Here is a 14,586-nt window from a genome sequence, read left to right on the forward strand (position 1 = left end):
TTCTTGACTTGAGAGTAAACCTAGGGTCTAGTTGCAGCGAACAGAATATTGAAAGTCCTGGATTTAGGCAAAAAACAAAATCTTGCTGCTTTTTTATGTGTCCTCCAAAGACAGGAACTCCTATTATGTTTCTGAGGCTCAGAAATAAACATTTTACCTCATAGCATCTCCAATTAATCTTATTTTGATATTAGCAAAAACCATCACCTGATACTCTTAATATATCATTGGTAATAATCATAATTGATGGTTTTGTATAACCTAAAACAACTTGGTGTGTTCTTTGGTTCATATGTTGGCTTTCTAATTAGGTACTTAAAATGCTAAATGGAAAAAGAAGTTCCAATGCATCAGTGAGTGCTCTGGTTGCTCACAGCAAGATGGGGGTGGGGGGGGAGAGAAAACTCACCTCTGAATATTTTCTAAAGCATGTATGTAGCAATTACTTCAGGCAGGTGAACTCTGCTGTGTAATAAAAGGTGTTCTCTCTGTCACAGTGCTTTTACTAAGTGTTCCCATGTATTGATTGGGAAATGCCAAATGGAGGACTGTAGGTTCACAGGTTTGTTTGCTTTTAATTATTTCATCAAGAAACAGACATTTGTACTTTTAGGCTAGAGGCTTTTTAAAAGACTTCGTGTCCCAATCAGCTGAACTGCCACGGAATTTCTAACTCTTTCTGCTCACCTAATCTATAGTATCTTTCCCTACTGACTGAACCCTTTAAAATGCTGCTCCTTACCGGAACACTAAAAAGGAGAAGCTTTGTATTTTTATGAAAGCAACATCTTGGAATGCTATAGTTTACCTGGAGTAAGGTGGTGGAAAAATAATCTAAAGACTCAATATTTGGAAAAGAGGGGATATGGAGATAGGAGTGAGCAGCTTTAATACAGGCAAACATTGAAGAGGCTAACTGGTGGCACTGGACTAAGAAAATCTAAGCCAGTGATGCCCAATCTTTCCAGCTTGGCAGACCTGCAGAGGGTGGGGGGAAGGATAGCTTTATGCCAGTGGCAAGCACGTGCATGCCTGCCACTCGCACAAATGGAGATTCATGCACATGCTTCCTCAGCCTGTTTCCAAACTGGCAGCAGCATGGACTGGGAATTGGGAACTCCTGATCTAAGCAAGCTACCTCTCTCTTCATTTAGGTTGCTTAGATTCAAGCTCTGGGAAAAGTGCTTTTTTTCCCCTCCTTGTGTACTACAAGCATATACACACAGGAGACTTTTTAATAATCATTTGCATTAGTTTTACCCATTTATAACTAGTAGCAGATTTTGTTTATGACTCTTATGTGACTGAACTATTCAATGACCACTTTAGAGCATTCCTTATATGTAGCAGACACTTTTTTCTTCAGCCACTTTGTTGAAACTCTACTTCCTTCAGCCGTCTGAGGCAAAGTTCAAAGGATAATTTTGATGGGCCATTGTGAGGTCTATTAACAATAGTGACCAATATAATAGAGTGTATACTGCTCTGTGTAAATTCATCATTGCTTGTCTTTGGTTGGGGACAGACCAATGCTGAACTGCAGCTATAACAACCCTAACATTTCCTAATCACCCAGCTCGTGTCGAAACTTCATGTCTAAACTCTTGGATCTTTGATTTAGGATGATTATTCACAGTCTGCTACTGTTGCTTAATTTCTTTGTTTTTATTTATAGTATTTTCACTGTCTCCAGTTCCTGCCTGTGCTTTTTAGTTTTTACACTGAACTACTACTGTGACTGTGATGTGACCATGATCTTTTGCTTGTCCTTGCTTCTGTGTTTGCTTGTATGATGTCATTAGAATAGAACAGGATAGATCATTCCAACCAGAATAGGCAGCCAAGGAAAGGCAGCCTGTCAAATATACTGAACTTTCTGTGATCCTTGAGATGCAGCCTGTTCACACATCTGTACATATACACTATTTTCTAATGCAAATAATTGTTTGGGTAATCAGTTGTGATTTAATCTCAAATGCCTCTGAAAGCAACTCTTAATCCCAACTTAATCTGATATTAAGGAAGCTTGGATCTGGCTCTATTGAACAATTTATATCTGAATTTTAGTCCCCTTATTTGAAAAGATTTTAGGCGGTAGGAATACCAATTACATAGAAGCTTGAATTGGGCAAAGTATTGCAACAAATTTTAATCAGATTACTTATTATAGATTATAGATAGAAGCAGCATTGGTCTCTAAAGTGGATAATTTTTTTTTGAGATGGAGGGACCTGGTTGTGGGAAATACATCACTCCAAGTCCTATTAGCTCTCAGTAATATCAACCATGGCATCCTTCAGGACTACCTCTGGGATGGGAGGTTCCTTTATTTTTTGAGCAGGTGATTTTACTTGGTAATCATAGAGGAAAACATTCAGGTCATTGGCAACTCCATCTATAGCAATAGCACTCAGACTTATATACCACTTTACATTGCTTTATCATCCTCTCTAAGAAGATTACAGAGTCAGCATATTGCCCCCAACAATCTGGGTCCTCATTTTACCCACCTTGGAAGGATGGAAATCTGAGTCAACCTTGAAGTCTGAGTCAGCCCAATCTGAGTCACAGAACACAATCTCTTCCCACCCACATTTCCACATCCTTCAGCATCTAAACCATTGGGAGAGATCATGAAGCTACTCACAGAGAACATCTAACAGTTCATAAAAAGTGACCATGTCCAGTTGTACCTGTAAATGTACTGAAGATGCTGCAGCTACTCTTAACTGGTGTTTTGCGATTATATGAGATTGGATGCCAAATATATAGGTTTTTTTTGGGGGGGGGCAAAGGTGGGTTGGTCCCAGTTCAGTCTGGATTGAGTGAACTGGTAGTAGTGGTGGCAGGAGCCTCCACCCACCTAGATGTTTCTGCGCATGCACAGAAGTGTCAAGCGTGAGCATGCACATGAGCGAACTGGTAGGAAAAAAAATAGAAACCCACCACTGGGTGGGGGTTGAAAAAATGTGATTGTTAACACCTGTATTATCTCTAATGAGGTTAAACTTTCCATGAAGGAATAGGCACATAGTCTGGGATTTCACCAGGATACATGGCTTCTCCTGGTATTATACGAGCCTTTGTCCTATAATACAGTTTGTGGCCATTTTTGATGCAAACGGCCATGGCAGTAATTTAGGTCCTTATTAGCTCCAAATTATGGGTTATTTCAATGTATTCTACTTGGCTGCATTTAAAGATGACTCAATAACTTAACTTATTGCAGAATGTGTCAGCTTGCTGGCTTCCTGATACAGGACAGCCATTTTAGAAGGATTTACAACAGTACTTCAGTCTTTACACTACTTATTCATTTCTGGGCCCAATTCAAAGTGGTGGTAATAAAGTGGACTGGTAAAGCTGTAAATGGCCTGGGCATGTTGCTGATTGTCTTCTCCATAGAATCTTCATTTCTATACATTCAGTTTAGGAATACATTCTCTGGATTCTCATCCCACGGAATGGCTTAAAGCTTAAATATTTGGGACACCTCTAGTAGTGAATATGGCAGATCTGTGTGAAATGTGACAGTGTGTTTCATAAAACCCTTACATTTCTAAGGCACTCTAAAGGCTGAAGTGGGCTGGATGATGATGCCAAATAGATTCTTCAAATGGACAGAGTACTTTAACCACCATACCACAGTGGCTATTTTTGAACTATTCTTATCCTAACACACAGCCAGTAAAGTAAACTACCTGGAAAAAAATGCCTTATCGCATTTGATGTCTCTTGTAAAATCAGATGATCCCAGCATTATATTTTTCAGAGTAGCCAGTTGTTGTTTCACTGTCTCGGTCATATCCAAAAACTGATATACTGTAAAGCAGAGGTGTCCAAACTTGGGAACTTTAAGACTTGTGGACTTCAACTCCCAGAATTCCCCAGCCAGCATGGCTGGCAGGGGAATTCTGGGAGTTGAAGTCCATAAGTCTTAAAGTTCCCAAGTTTGGACACCCCTGCTGTAAAATTAAAAAACTGATATACTGTAAAGTTATCATGACTTAGTCACTGAATCATTTTTAATCCCACTATCACATCTAGCAGCAAATTCCATGAATTAATTACTTATTGCATGAAGTTCTTAAGAGATTCATAGAATTAGAAATGGGATGTTATTCAAGCTATCGAATTCATCTTCAAATTCAATAAACTTTCAGCCTATCTTTTACACCTCCAAGACAAACATATTTATTAATTATCCACATTAGGTGAAAATTGATATGTGACAATCTGAAATCCTACTGTGTCAGTTTTTCTTACACACTTAGTCTTTTAAGATCATTTATGAAGAAGTTAAATAGCATTCTCTCTGTTGTAATGATTTATTCCCTGCTTCCCAGGAGTTTCTAATATATAATAAGCTTTATCCTAATTGTAGTCTTTTACTGTTCTGAATGAGAACTTTTAACATTAAATTGTTAAATATCTTTTTAAATTTTAAAAGTAATGGTTACAGATTAATTATTAAATGTACAGAATCCCCATAAGACACTATTAGGTGTAACAATTTAATTTTAATTCCTTAATTCTGTTAAAAAAATCTCTAATGAAGCAATTTTGATCATATAATTTTTAATAGAACCTCCAATATGGCCACAAGGGATTTGGGCTTCAAATCAAAGTACCATAGATATTTTTAAGATCACTTGTTTGCAGCTTCCTATGCCCTAAGTATTAGATGATAGAACATAGAACATAGAATAATAGAGTTAGAAAGGACCTCAGAGGTCTTCTAGTCCAACCCCCTGCTCAAGCAGGAGATCTTATATCATTTCAGACAAATGGTTGTCTGGTCTCTTTTTGAAAGCTTTCAGTGATGGAGCATCCACAACTTCTGAAGGCAAGCTTTCATATAATATTCCCATACAATAGACTCTCTAGGCATGATGGATTGCAACTCCTAGAATTCCCAGCCAACATTGGTACAGCAGTTACAATTTCTTGGAAATATATTTGTGGAAAACCATTCTACTGTTCTGAATGTAGAATGTAGAATGTTAGTAGAATGTTAAGTTATATAAACAAGGTATATTAAAAGGCATTAATCATATGATTGTAACTACACCAAAGATCTTTTTCAAAAGTTGAATATGTAGTGTTAGATTGGGTAATGGATAGGCACACACAGGCTTAACAGTAACACAGCTCTTTATTAACAACAACAAGTGAAAACAATCCAGCGAAGGTTGAGTCTGACAGCAGCCCTTTTATAGGGAGCTATCGGACCCTTTGACCAATAGGATTAAACCTCTGTTCCCGCCGGAACAGAGGATCTTGGTGGAAACCACTGTAGTTAGAGCAAGTATCTAACACCCTTCCCCTCTTAGATGGGACAATCCTACTGGTAACGTAGTCACGCAGGTAGGCGGGCTTTTGGGTAGCTGTGCCTGACCTGCGCAGTTCAGTAGGAGGGGTTTCCTTGGACAGGTCGGATGGACCTGTTTGCTCCGCAGCTCCACTTGATGGAAGCTCCTGGAACCTTTCACAGGCCACGGCTGGAGCTTCTGAAGCCGGTTCGTTCGGCGCTCGCTGCGGGCCTGCAACAAAACCAGATAAGTTTCCTGATACCCTCGGGCTTGAGTTGGCCATGGAAGGAGTAGGCGTTTGATCGATTTGGGTAGGGATTTGGCTAACTCGTGCAAGAGTTACCTCTGGTTGTCTAAGAGTGGAGTTGAAGAGGCAGCCACGGAGTTGGTCAATATGCCTTCTCCGATTCCTACTGTCCTCGAGCTCTAGGAGGTAAGAGCGAGGGCCGGTGATGCCTATCACTGTAGCAGGAATCCACAGAGTTCCCCCGGCGTAGTTGTGGGTGTATACCCAGTCCCCTACGCTAAAAGTCCGAATCTTGTTTGTGAAGTCTGGGGGCGATGAGGCAGAATAATTGGGGTGTAGCCGGTCTAAGTGGGACCTTAGCCGGCGACCCATGAGTAGCTCGGAGGGGCTTCTCCCAGTAGTGGCACTGGGTGTAATGTGCTGAATTTGCAAGTAATGGTCAACCCGTGTTTGCCAATCTCCCGGGCCCATCCTAGAGAGGGCCTCTTTTGCAGATCTCACCATTCTCTCCGCCTGACTATTGGAGGCTGGATGGAATGGCGCAACCAGGGCATGCCTGATTCCTTGAGCTGCTAGGAAGGTCTCAAATTGCATGGCCGTGAATTGGGACCCATTGTCAGAGACCAAGATGTCGAGCAGGCCATGCGTGGAGAAAAGTCCACAACTACTAAGAATGTCTGGCCATGAACTGGGCCAGCAAAGTCAATATGCACCCTAGACGTGCTTGAGGTCGCCCCCACTTCTTAGCGGGCACCTCTGGGGGATCTGGTCTGGACTCCTGGCACTGTGTGCAGGTAGCCAGCCAGTCTTCGATCTCCCTGTCCATGTTAGGCCACCACACGTAACTCCTAGCCAAAGACTTCATCCTGACAATTCCAGGATGTCCTACATGTAAAGCCTCTAATACTGCAATATGCAGTTTGTGTGGAACAACAACCCGGTCCCCCCACAGTAGACAGCCATTTACCACCGATAACTCATCGTGTTTAGCAAAATACATTTTAAAATCAGCCCCAACAGGCCCCTTGGGCCACCCCCTCCGCACCCAGTTCAAAATTTGCTTTATTGTGGAGTCCTTCACAGAGTGACGGGCAATGTCAGTGGACGAGACAGGCCCTGTCTCCAGGCAGTCAATCAGGAGGACTGGCATCTAGGTTCAGCCAGAAGTTCAGGCAGTGGGCAGCAGCTGAGAGCGTCAGCATGCCCCAAAGAGAAACCCGGTCAGTGGATGAGGCGGTAGGAGTAGGCAGCAAGGAAAATGGTCCATCTAGTCATGTGGAGTGATAAAGACACTGGGGTAGGTCGGTCTCCAGCCAGTAAGCACAACAACGGCTTGTGGTCTGTAATCAGTTTGACATCCCATCCATAAAGGTACTCGTGGAACCTTTTTACTCTGGCCACAGCAGCCAAACCCTCACGGTCCAACTGGCTGTAGTTCCACTCTGCAGCGGATAGGGTCCTGGAGTAAAATGCAATAGGGGCTTCGGATCCATTGGGCATGCGGTGGCTGAGGAAGGTGCCGACACTGAACGGTGAAGCGTTGCAGGTCATTACAGCAGGGTCTGGCTGTACTGGACAAGGAAAGAATCCGCTGACAGTAGTCATTTTACCATGGCAAATGCGGCAGCCTCGGCTTTTCCCCAGGTCCATTTCATGTTCTTAGCCAGGAGACGGTGTAGGGGCTCTGCAACAGCGGCTCTCTGTTTAAGAAAGATGCTGTAGAAATTAAGGAGCTTGAGGAATGCCTGCAGCTCGGTTTGATTGCGAGGTGTGGGGGCGTCCTGAATTGCTTTGATTTTTTGAGTGGTCGGGTGAATCCCAGAGCCATCGATTAGGTACCCTAGGAATTCAACCCTTGGCACGTTAATTTGGCATTTTTCCTTTTTGAGACGGAGGCCTTTGTCTTTAATTCGAGCCAAAACTGGTCATACATGTTTTAAAAGTTGTGCCTCGTTTGCAGCCGATACCAAGATGTCGAAATAGGGGACGGCTCCTGGAATCCCCTGCAAAAGCCGTTCCATGACACTTTGGAACAGTCCAGGGTCAATACTAATGCCGAATTGAAGGCGGTGACATTTGAATGCACGCCTGTGCATCACAATGGTTTGGGCCTCCACCGTAGCGCCATCTACAGGCAATTGTTGGTATGCCTGTGCCATGTCTAATTTAGCGAAAAATTTTCTGGGGCCTAACGAATGAAAGAGATGCTGTACAATGGGTACAGGGTAGGCGCTTTGTTGTAGTGCTTTATTAATTGTGCATTTGTAGTCTGTGTAGATGAGGACTGATCCATCAGATTTGACAGGTGTCACTATAGGGGTCTCCCAGCGTGCATGATTGACCGGCTCTAGGATTCCCTGGCCTACAAGCTTGTCAATTTCCCTCTCAATTTTGGGGCGGAGAGCAAAAAGTACTCTCCTGGGTTTTAGCCTTATTGTGGCTATGTTGGGGTCCAAACTAAAGGAAATTGGAGTCCCCACATACTTACCCAGACTGGTGCCGGAGACATCCTCAAACTCCTTAAAGATGGCTTTAGTGCCATCATCCTTCAAGGCGTTGATGCTGGTCACCTCTAGGCCCAGGGCTTGGAACCAATTTAGCCCCAGGAGGCTCTGCAGGTTGCCGTTGACCACTGTCACTGGGAGTTTTCTGCTGAGCTGCTTGAACTTCACCTGGAAGGTGCCTTGGCCCACTATGAGGACCCAGTTTCCCTGGTAATCGCGTAGGCAGATGTTAGGGGTGCGAAGATGCTGCTTTTTGAGGTTAGGGATGGCCTGTTTTAGGGTAGAGTCTACCCGGTAGACCATGGTATAATGGTCAGTGATGACCCGGTGTCAATCTCCATCTCACATGGAGAGTCCTCAATGAGGACTGTGACCTTCAGCTTTTTTGGCTGCCTGGTGCGGAGTTTTCCAATTGATGTGTGATGGGTGACTCTGTTGTTGCCCTCTAAATGCCGTGGTGGTTTCTTCCAGGCCCCTTGGCTGGGCCTCGGTTTGCGGTTTGGTGCATTTCTAGGCTGCCAGGTATTGGCAGGGAATTCGCTCCGGCAGCACCTTGCAGCCCTGGCAGGTTGCGCCACTGAAATGGCAAGCTGATATGACATGGTCTCCTCTGCAGCTTGCGCAAGGCGGGGGACGCTGTTTGAATTTGTGCGTCAGCTGGGCGCGGCTACTGCGCATGCGGCAGGTGTCATATTCTTCAGAACTCTCGGGCTCTGCAGCCTCGCAATGTATGTGTGTGCTTTTCTGCGCGTCTTGGGGTGCGCTTTGGCGCTGCAGAGTCTAGGTCGATTTGACGGCTGATTATGACACCCTGGCTTCATCCAAGGCAATCTGCAGAGTGAGGTTAGATTTTGCGAGTAACCTCCTCTAGAAGTTAATGTCCCTTACGCTGCATATTATGCAGTCCAGAGTCAGCTCGTCTAGGTCTCTGAATTCGCAGTACACTGCGGCCTTGCAGAGCGCAGCAACGTACTCGTTAATTGACTTGCCCTCCTTCTGATTTCTGATGTTGAATTCATGCTAGCAAACGTGCTTGGATGGATTGGGCGCGTAATGAGTCCTAAGCGTCTGCTGGAACACGGACTAGGCAACTGATTGGATTGGCGTCATCTCATAGAGGTCTTTCGCCATTTCAAACACTTCCCGGCCACAGTACCCGAGGAACATGTTCTTCTTGCGGCCTTCAGAAAGGCCCATAAGGTTGTTTGCCTCGAGGAAACAGTCAAATCGTAGCATATACATGTCCCAGTGCTCGGTGACTGGGTCATATGGAGTCAGTGGGGCATTCATGGCCATTTTGTGTTCAGAGGGCGTTTTGAGGTTGCTGCTCAAAAATAACTGGTCGAAGCCGCGCTGAGCTCCGGGCTGGATGTACTTGCTAGATTTCTTCACTCTTTTCGGTTCGCCTAGTTGCCTTCCAATCCCACCTTCGTCGCCAGTGTTAGATTGGTTAATGGATAGGCACACACAGGCTTAACGGTAACAACAGCTCTTTAACAACAAGTGAGAACAATCCAGCGAAGGTCCCTTTTATAGGGAGCTGTCAGTCTCTTCGACCAATAGGATTTAACCTCTGTTCGCGCCGGAACAGAGGACCTTGGTGGAAACCACTGCAGTTAGTACAAATATCGAGCATGTAGTTTATTTAATTTTCATATGTAAAGGAGCTCAGCAAATGGTTGTTAAATCCATGTAAATTACAGCTTTTTGAAAGTGGGGTTATACAATTCAACTAATAGAAAAGAGCTCTGGCACTGTAATCCTCCTTTCTGGCATGATAAACTGCTATAACTCTTGTTTGTTTTGTAGACTCTATGCACATAGAAGATGTTGAAGCTGTCCAGAAACTTCAAGACGTCTTACATGAGGCACTGCAAGATTATGAAGCTGGGCAGCACATGGAAGATCCACGCCGGGCTGGCAAGATGCTGATGACTTTGCCATTACTTAGGCAAACTTCCACCAAGGCTGTGCAGCATTTCTACAATATTAAATTGGAAGGCAAAGTCCCTATGCACAAACTATTTTTGGAAATGCTGGAGGCAAAGGTCTGACCTCAACATCCTGGGCCCTTTCAGTTGGGTATGCTGAAACCGTAACAAGAGGGTCAACCGAATAGGAAAACGGTGGCAAAGAACCTATAGCGTTAAGGCAATGAAACTGACTGCACTGATGATTAAGCAGCAAGAATGAGTAGCAGCATCTCTTTTTAGTCTTGGTCTTATTTGATGAGGTTCTCCTTCTTCATTTCTCTCTTTCAATGTTATTAGCTTTCATTGATTTGTTATTTCCCCCTTTTGCTGCTGAAAACTTCATACACACACACACACACACACACACACACACACACACACACACACAGAGTATATATATGATATATATAATGCCAGTGGACTTCTTGGGACTCACCATACCCCAATGACAGAGGAATCAAAAGCGAAGCATCGTAACTAACAGTACAGTACAACACAGTGAACTGACTGAATGCAGTATTATGTTTCACAAGAGCAGCCGCTAATTAGACAACTTCTACGGCAACATCTTGGCTCTTCCTTATCATTGCATTTCCATCTAGATCAGTTACAGCCATTTGATTCCTTAATTGTTTTTTCAAGTCTTCCAGCTATTTCTTAGGTTAGCTACAATATAACTTTTTCAGGGAATAGTTTGAGCTTTATTCATTCATGCAATACTAAAGAAAATAAAGATAAATACTGCTTTTTTTGTGTGCTGGCGTGAACAATTATGAACATTTAATTAAGGAAAAATGAATACTGCAGGAAGATTTCTTTTTTTAAAAAAATGTTTTAGTTCTTCTTACTAATGTAAGATTTTTCTTTTCTACCAGCTTTACCACGTTTCAGCCATTTCTTAATGTGGAGATTTATCTTATTCAAGCAATAGTTGAAGGGAAGGTGCATATTATCACGGATGCAATTTATGTTGTGTGCCAGTTTGGTCTAGGACATCCCATTTCTTTGCATGAGTGCCAGTTTCTATGTAACCAATGGAAACCAACAAATCAGATTACACCTACATTTCCAAATAGTTTATATATGTCATGTCAAATAGGAATCTAAAAAAGGAGTTCGTTAGTAAGCTTCTGTATGGCCAAGCATAATTACTATGCTATGAGATTCTAAGTTACTCTATAAGGTGGCCTATCATTCACAAAACTGGGACTTCTGCATAAAGTCCACCCTACTCCGTCTAGCAATAAGGAAAAAAATATATATCAGAGTAGTAAGCCTCTGATCAACCTCTAGAACTTAGCACTTGTACACATTATTTATCAATTTATAAAACTTTATATTTTATATAACTGTAGAAATGCCATTTTTAAACAGACAGCCTAACTGGTATACCTACTTTTTCAGCCATTGTTGTCAGGACATGAAAGCTGGTCAATTTCAAGACTGTTAAGAGGTGTAATCTAATATTTAAATTAATTAGATGCTCCCCCACCCAAAATACAGTCACTAAGAAACCTGGGAACAGGAATCTCCTTCCAATGCTATGCCAATGCACCAGTGTTAGTAGCTGCTCCCTGTGCTATGTGAACAATCCATTCTATGTACACAAATGTAATTAAATTGTATTCCTAACCAACAAAAGAAAAGTAGTTCAGCTTCTCAATGTTTCATGTTTGCTGTGCTTTTTGGAACTTTTTAGGTTGCATTCAAGGACTGTTGTCTTGTTCTTGTGGTGTTTGGATTCTTGTGGTGTGTGCTTATAGACACAGGGTAGAATTAGAGACAATATTGGATGTAAATTTCCTCAGGAGACTACAGTACTATATTCTATTCCTTCTGGTAATTAAGGTTCTTCATAGTAATAATTAAGAAACTGAAAAACAAAATCCAACCAAGTACTCATTACGGACAAATGTCACATTGAAATATTTTCGAAACAAGGGATAATTTCTGTAACAGTTTAATATAGAATATGTATAGCTTAGAAATAAACTTCGAATATTGCAAAATTATAGGTAAGCCTAATTTTTAAATGCTGTAAATATAGCTTTCATCTCTCCCATGTTATTAACTTGCTCTATGTCGTTGCTGAGTCTTTTTTTTTTTAAATGCAGACACGTTTTCAAAAGTATCGCTGCTTGTGTGCTTTAAACAAAATACTGCAGTTAACACTGCAGCAACCTTGTGCTAGAAAAACTGTGTATCTTTCATTAACTGTATGGGAATTTTCTTGTAGATTGTGTTTTTCTCAGTAGAGAAGTGACTGTTATGTGATCCTAGATAAATTGTCATTAGCAGTTCATTCAGTTGGCCAAATATCTTGAAATTCACGGTGTGATAGGAGTTTGAAAATTGGACGTCCCTTTTGAAAAATGGTAAAACCTTACAACTCCTGGGGGAGGGGGGCCAAGAAACAACGTGATTCTGTAAAATTATTTATATATATATGTAAGAGTTGAGAAGAATAATTATTTTCCAGAAAATTTGTGCGGGGTTTAAGTTGCAAGTGTTACCTACATTATATATGTATATATAAATATCTAATATAAATATTGTTTTCACTGGATCACATTGAGGAACTTGGGTTGCAGGGTTAATATCCCGTATTCAGAAAGAAGGACAAATCTACAAAGACTTAAGAGGAAATGAGATGTGTTAAAGGAACACAGCGTAATTTTTTATTTGATTATTGATTTCCCAATAATTTTTAGAGCTGCAATGAACAAATATGTCATGGCTGTACAAATGTTAACTGAAACTTAGATGCACTGCACAGGCATTAGAATAACATTCTTCTTAAACCTTGCTGAAATAAATGTCCACAACCACTTATTTAAAGTGGAGAACTGGGGAAGAATTTCAAGAGGTGTATGTTTTAGCGTAACATGTTTCATTTCAGGGCATAACATCCATGGAGCATTTCTCCTGCACAAGCAATTGAAATGAAAGGGTATTGAGTGGCATGAAGCTCCTCTCATCTAGTTTATCCATTCAATTCAATGTGCAGCAGACATTCCAGATGGATTGTACCCTGGCTACTGTTTTCTTTTTCTTTCTCTCTTATTTAAAGCAATATGATTGTGTGACTCCTGGAAGTCTCACATTTGTTTCAATCAAATCAGATTGTTGTATTTATTCCACTATTTTGCATTTAAATGCTAACATAAAAAATATTAAAAAAATTAAAACTGCTATTTTTCTTATAGAAGAGAAAATGGGTGTTGGTAATTGTATTTTAATTATTTAAACGTCTCTGTTTACCTGCCTAGGAAAACACTTTATGGCAGTCTTATTGTGCAAAGATCTCAAAAAGAAGGGGAAAACCGAATTAAGCTGCTTATTATAATCCAGAAGTTGCATAATAACCAGTAGTAAAAACACAAATGAAAAAAAAATCATATTTAAAGCTGTAGATGGGCCTCACATCTGTAAAGCAATCAACTGTATATTTTTGTGATGTGTATCATAATGTGTGCTCCAAACAATGTCCATTTGTGTAAATGTATTTATTTTATATTGTATATATTGTTAAATGCAAAAAAAGGAGATAATGGTTCTGTAACTCCAATCAGTTCAGAAGTGTAACTCAAATTATTATGCCTTTCAGGATGATGGTAGAGCAATATTAAACAAGCTTCCACTTTTAATTGCTTTTAATTTTTTGTGTTGTGGATTTTGTTTTCATTTATTCGTTTTCTTTCTTTTTTTAAATATGAAATCAGTAAGCCCCACCTTTAGAAAAGTGGTAAACTGTACACCCCTAAATTAATGTAGCCCTATGCTGTATCAAGACTTGTGAAAATGAATTTTGATGTGGTATAGTCATTTTGCACAGGTTAAATATTCAAACTGGCACAAAATTCATTCCAACAAGCATTTGCTTACTCTTAAAACATCTCCACATTTAACCACATTACTGAAAATCAATATCTTTCTATCAATATCATAGAAGTTAAGATTTTCACAATTCTAAGATTCTATTACCTCTACAATTTCATCAACAGCTGAATTCGTTCCATTCATAAAGATATTGTAAGACTATTTTAGAGTTTGAAGATAGCTAATATGGGCAACTATTAATTGTAATTACTAGCACTTCTCCAGGATCAGAAGAAGAAGAGTTTAAAATTAAAGGTATCAAGATAGAAAATGGCATATTTGATCATAAAGGTTGTAATTTTTTCAGCAGAGTCATCATCAGCTTCTAAAAAGTTATGGATCCATAATACAATTTTGGAGGTTTGAGCCCTGTTCTTCTAATATGGCACCACTGCCTTTATTCAACACCTTTCTCATTTTCAGTGACATGTATTTTCTAGAGACTTAGTATGTTCCTAAGGACAATTACCTCTCCCTGTGTCCTCACTATTTCACACTATTGAGAATTGTTACCAATCATAAATTAGTTCATGATATTGATATATTCATTTAAATTGTATATTATATATAATTCTCCCTTATATAATAAAGCAGGAAAGTTGCTGCTGTGTTTCATCTTTAGCAGTAGTTGGACTTATGTGGATATAATATTTTATTAAGTTTAACATAAT

The 14,586-nt window shown here is 40.7% G+C and overlaps 1 protein-coding gene across 4 annotated transcripts in view; it reads left to right on the forward strand.

Moving 5' to 3' along the window:
- ESRRG (estrogen related receptor gamma) overlaps positions 1-13,668 on the forward strand; it is a 195,346-nt gene extending 181,678 nt beyond the window's left edge. For all 4 annotated transcript variants that reach the window (XM_081942198.1, XM_081942197.1, XM_081942199.1 and 1 more), the window contains one exon: positions 9,873-13,668. In XM_081942198.1, coding sequence (XP_081798324.1) covers positions 9,873-10,117 — 245 coding nt within the window. In that variant the 3' untranslated portion in view covers positions 10,118-13,668. The remainder of the gene's footprint in view (positions 1-9,872) is intronic.
- Positions 13,669-14,586: the final 918 nt, after the last annotated feature.

This window comes from Natrix helvetica (assembly GCF_964273705.1).
Source record: "Natrix helvetica genome assembly, chromosome: 2".
In the NCBI taxonomy this organism is placed as follows: domain Eukaryota; kingdom Metazoa; phylum Chordata; class Lepidosauria; order Squamata; family Natricidae; genus Natrix; species Natrix helvetica.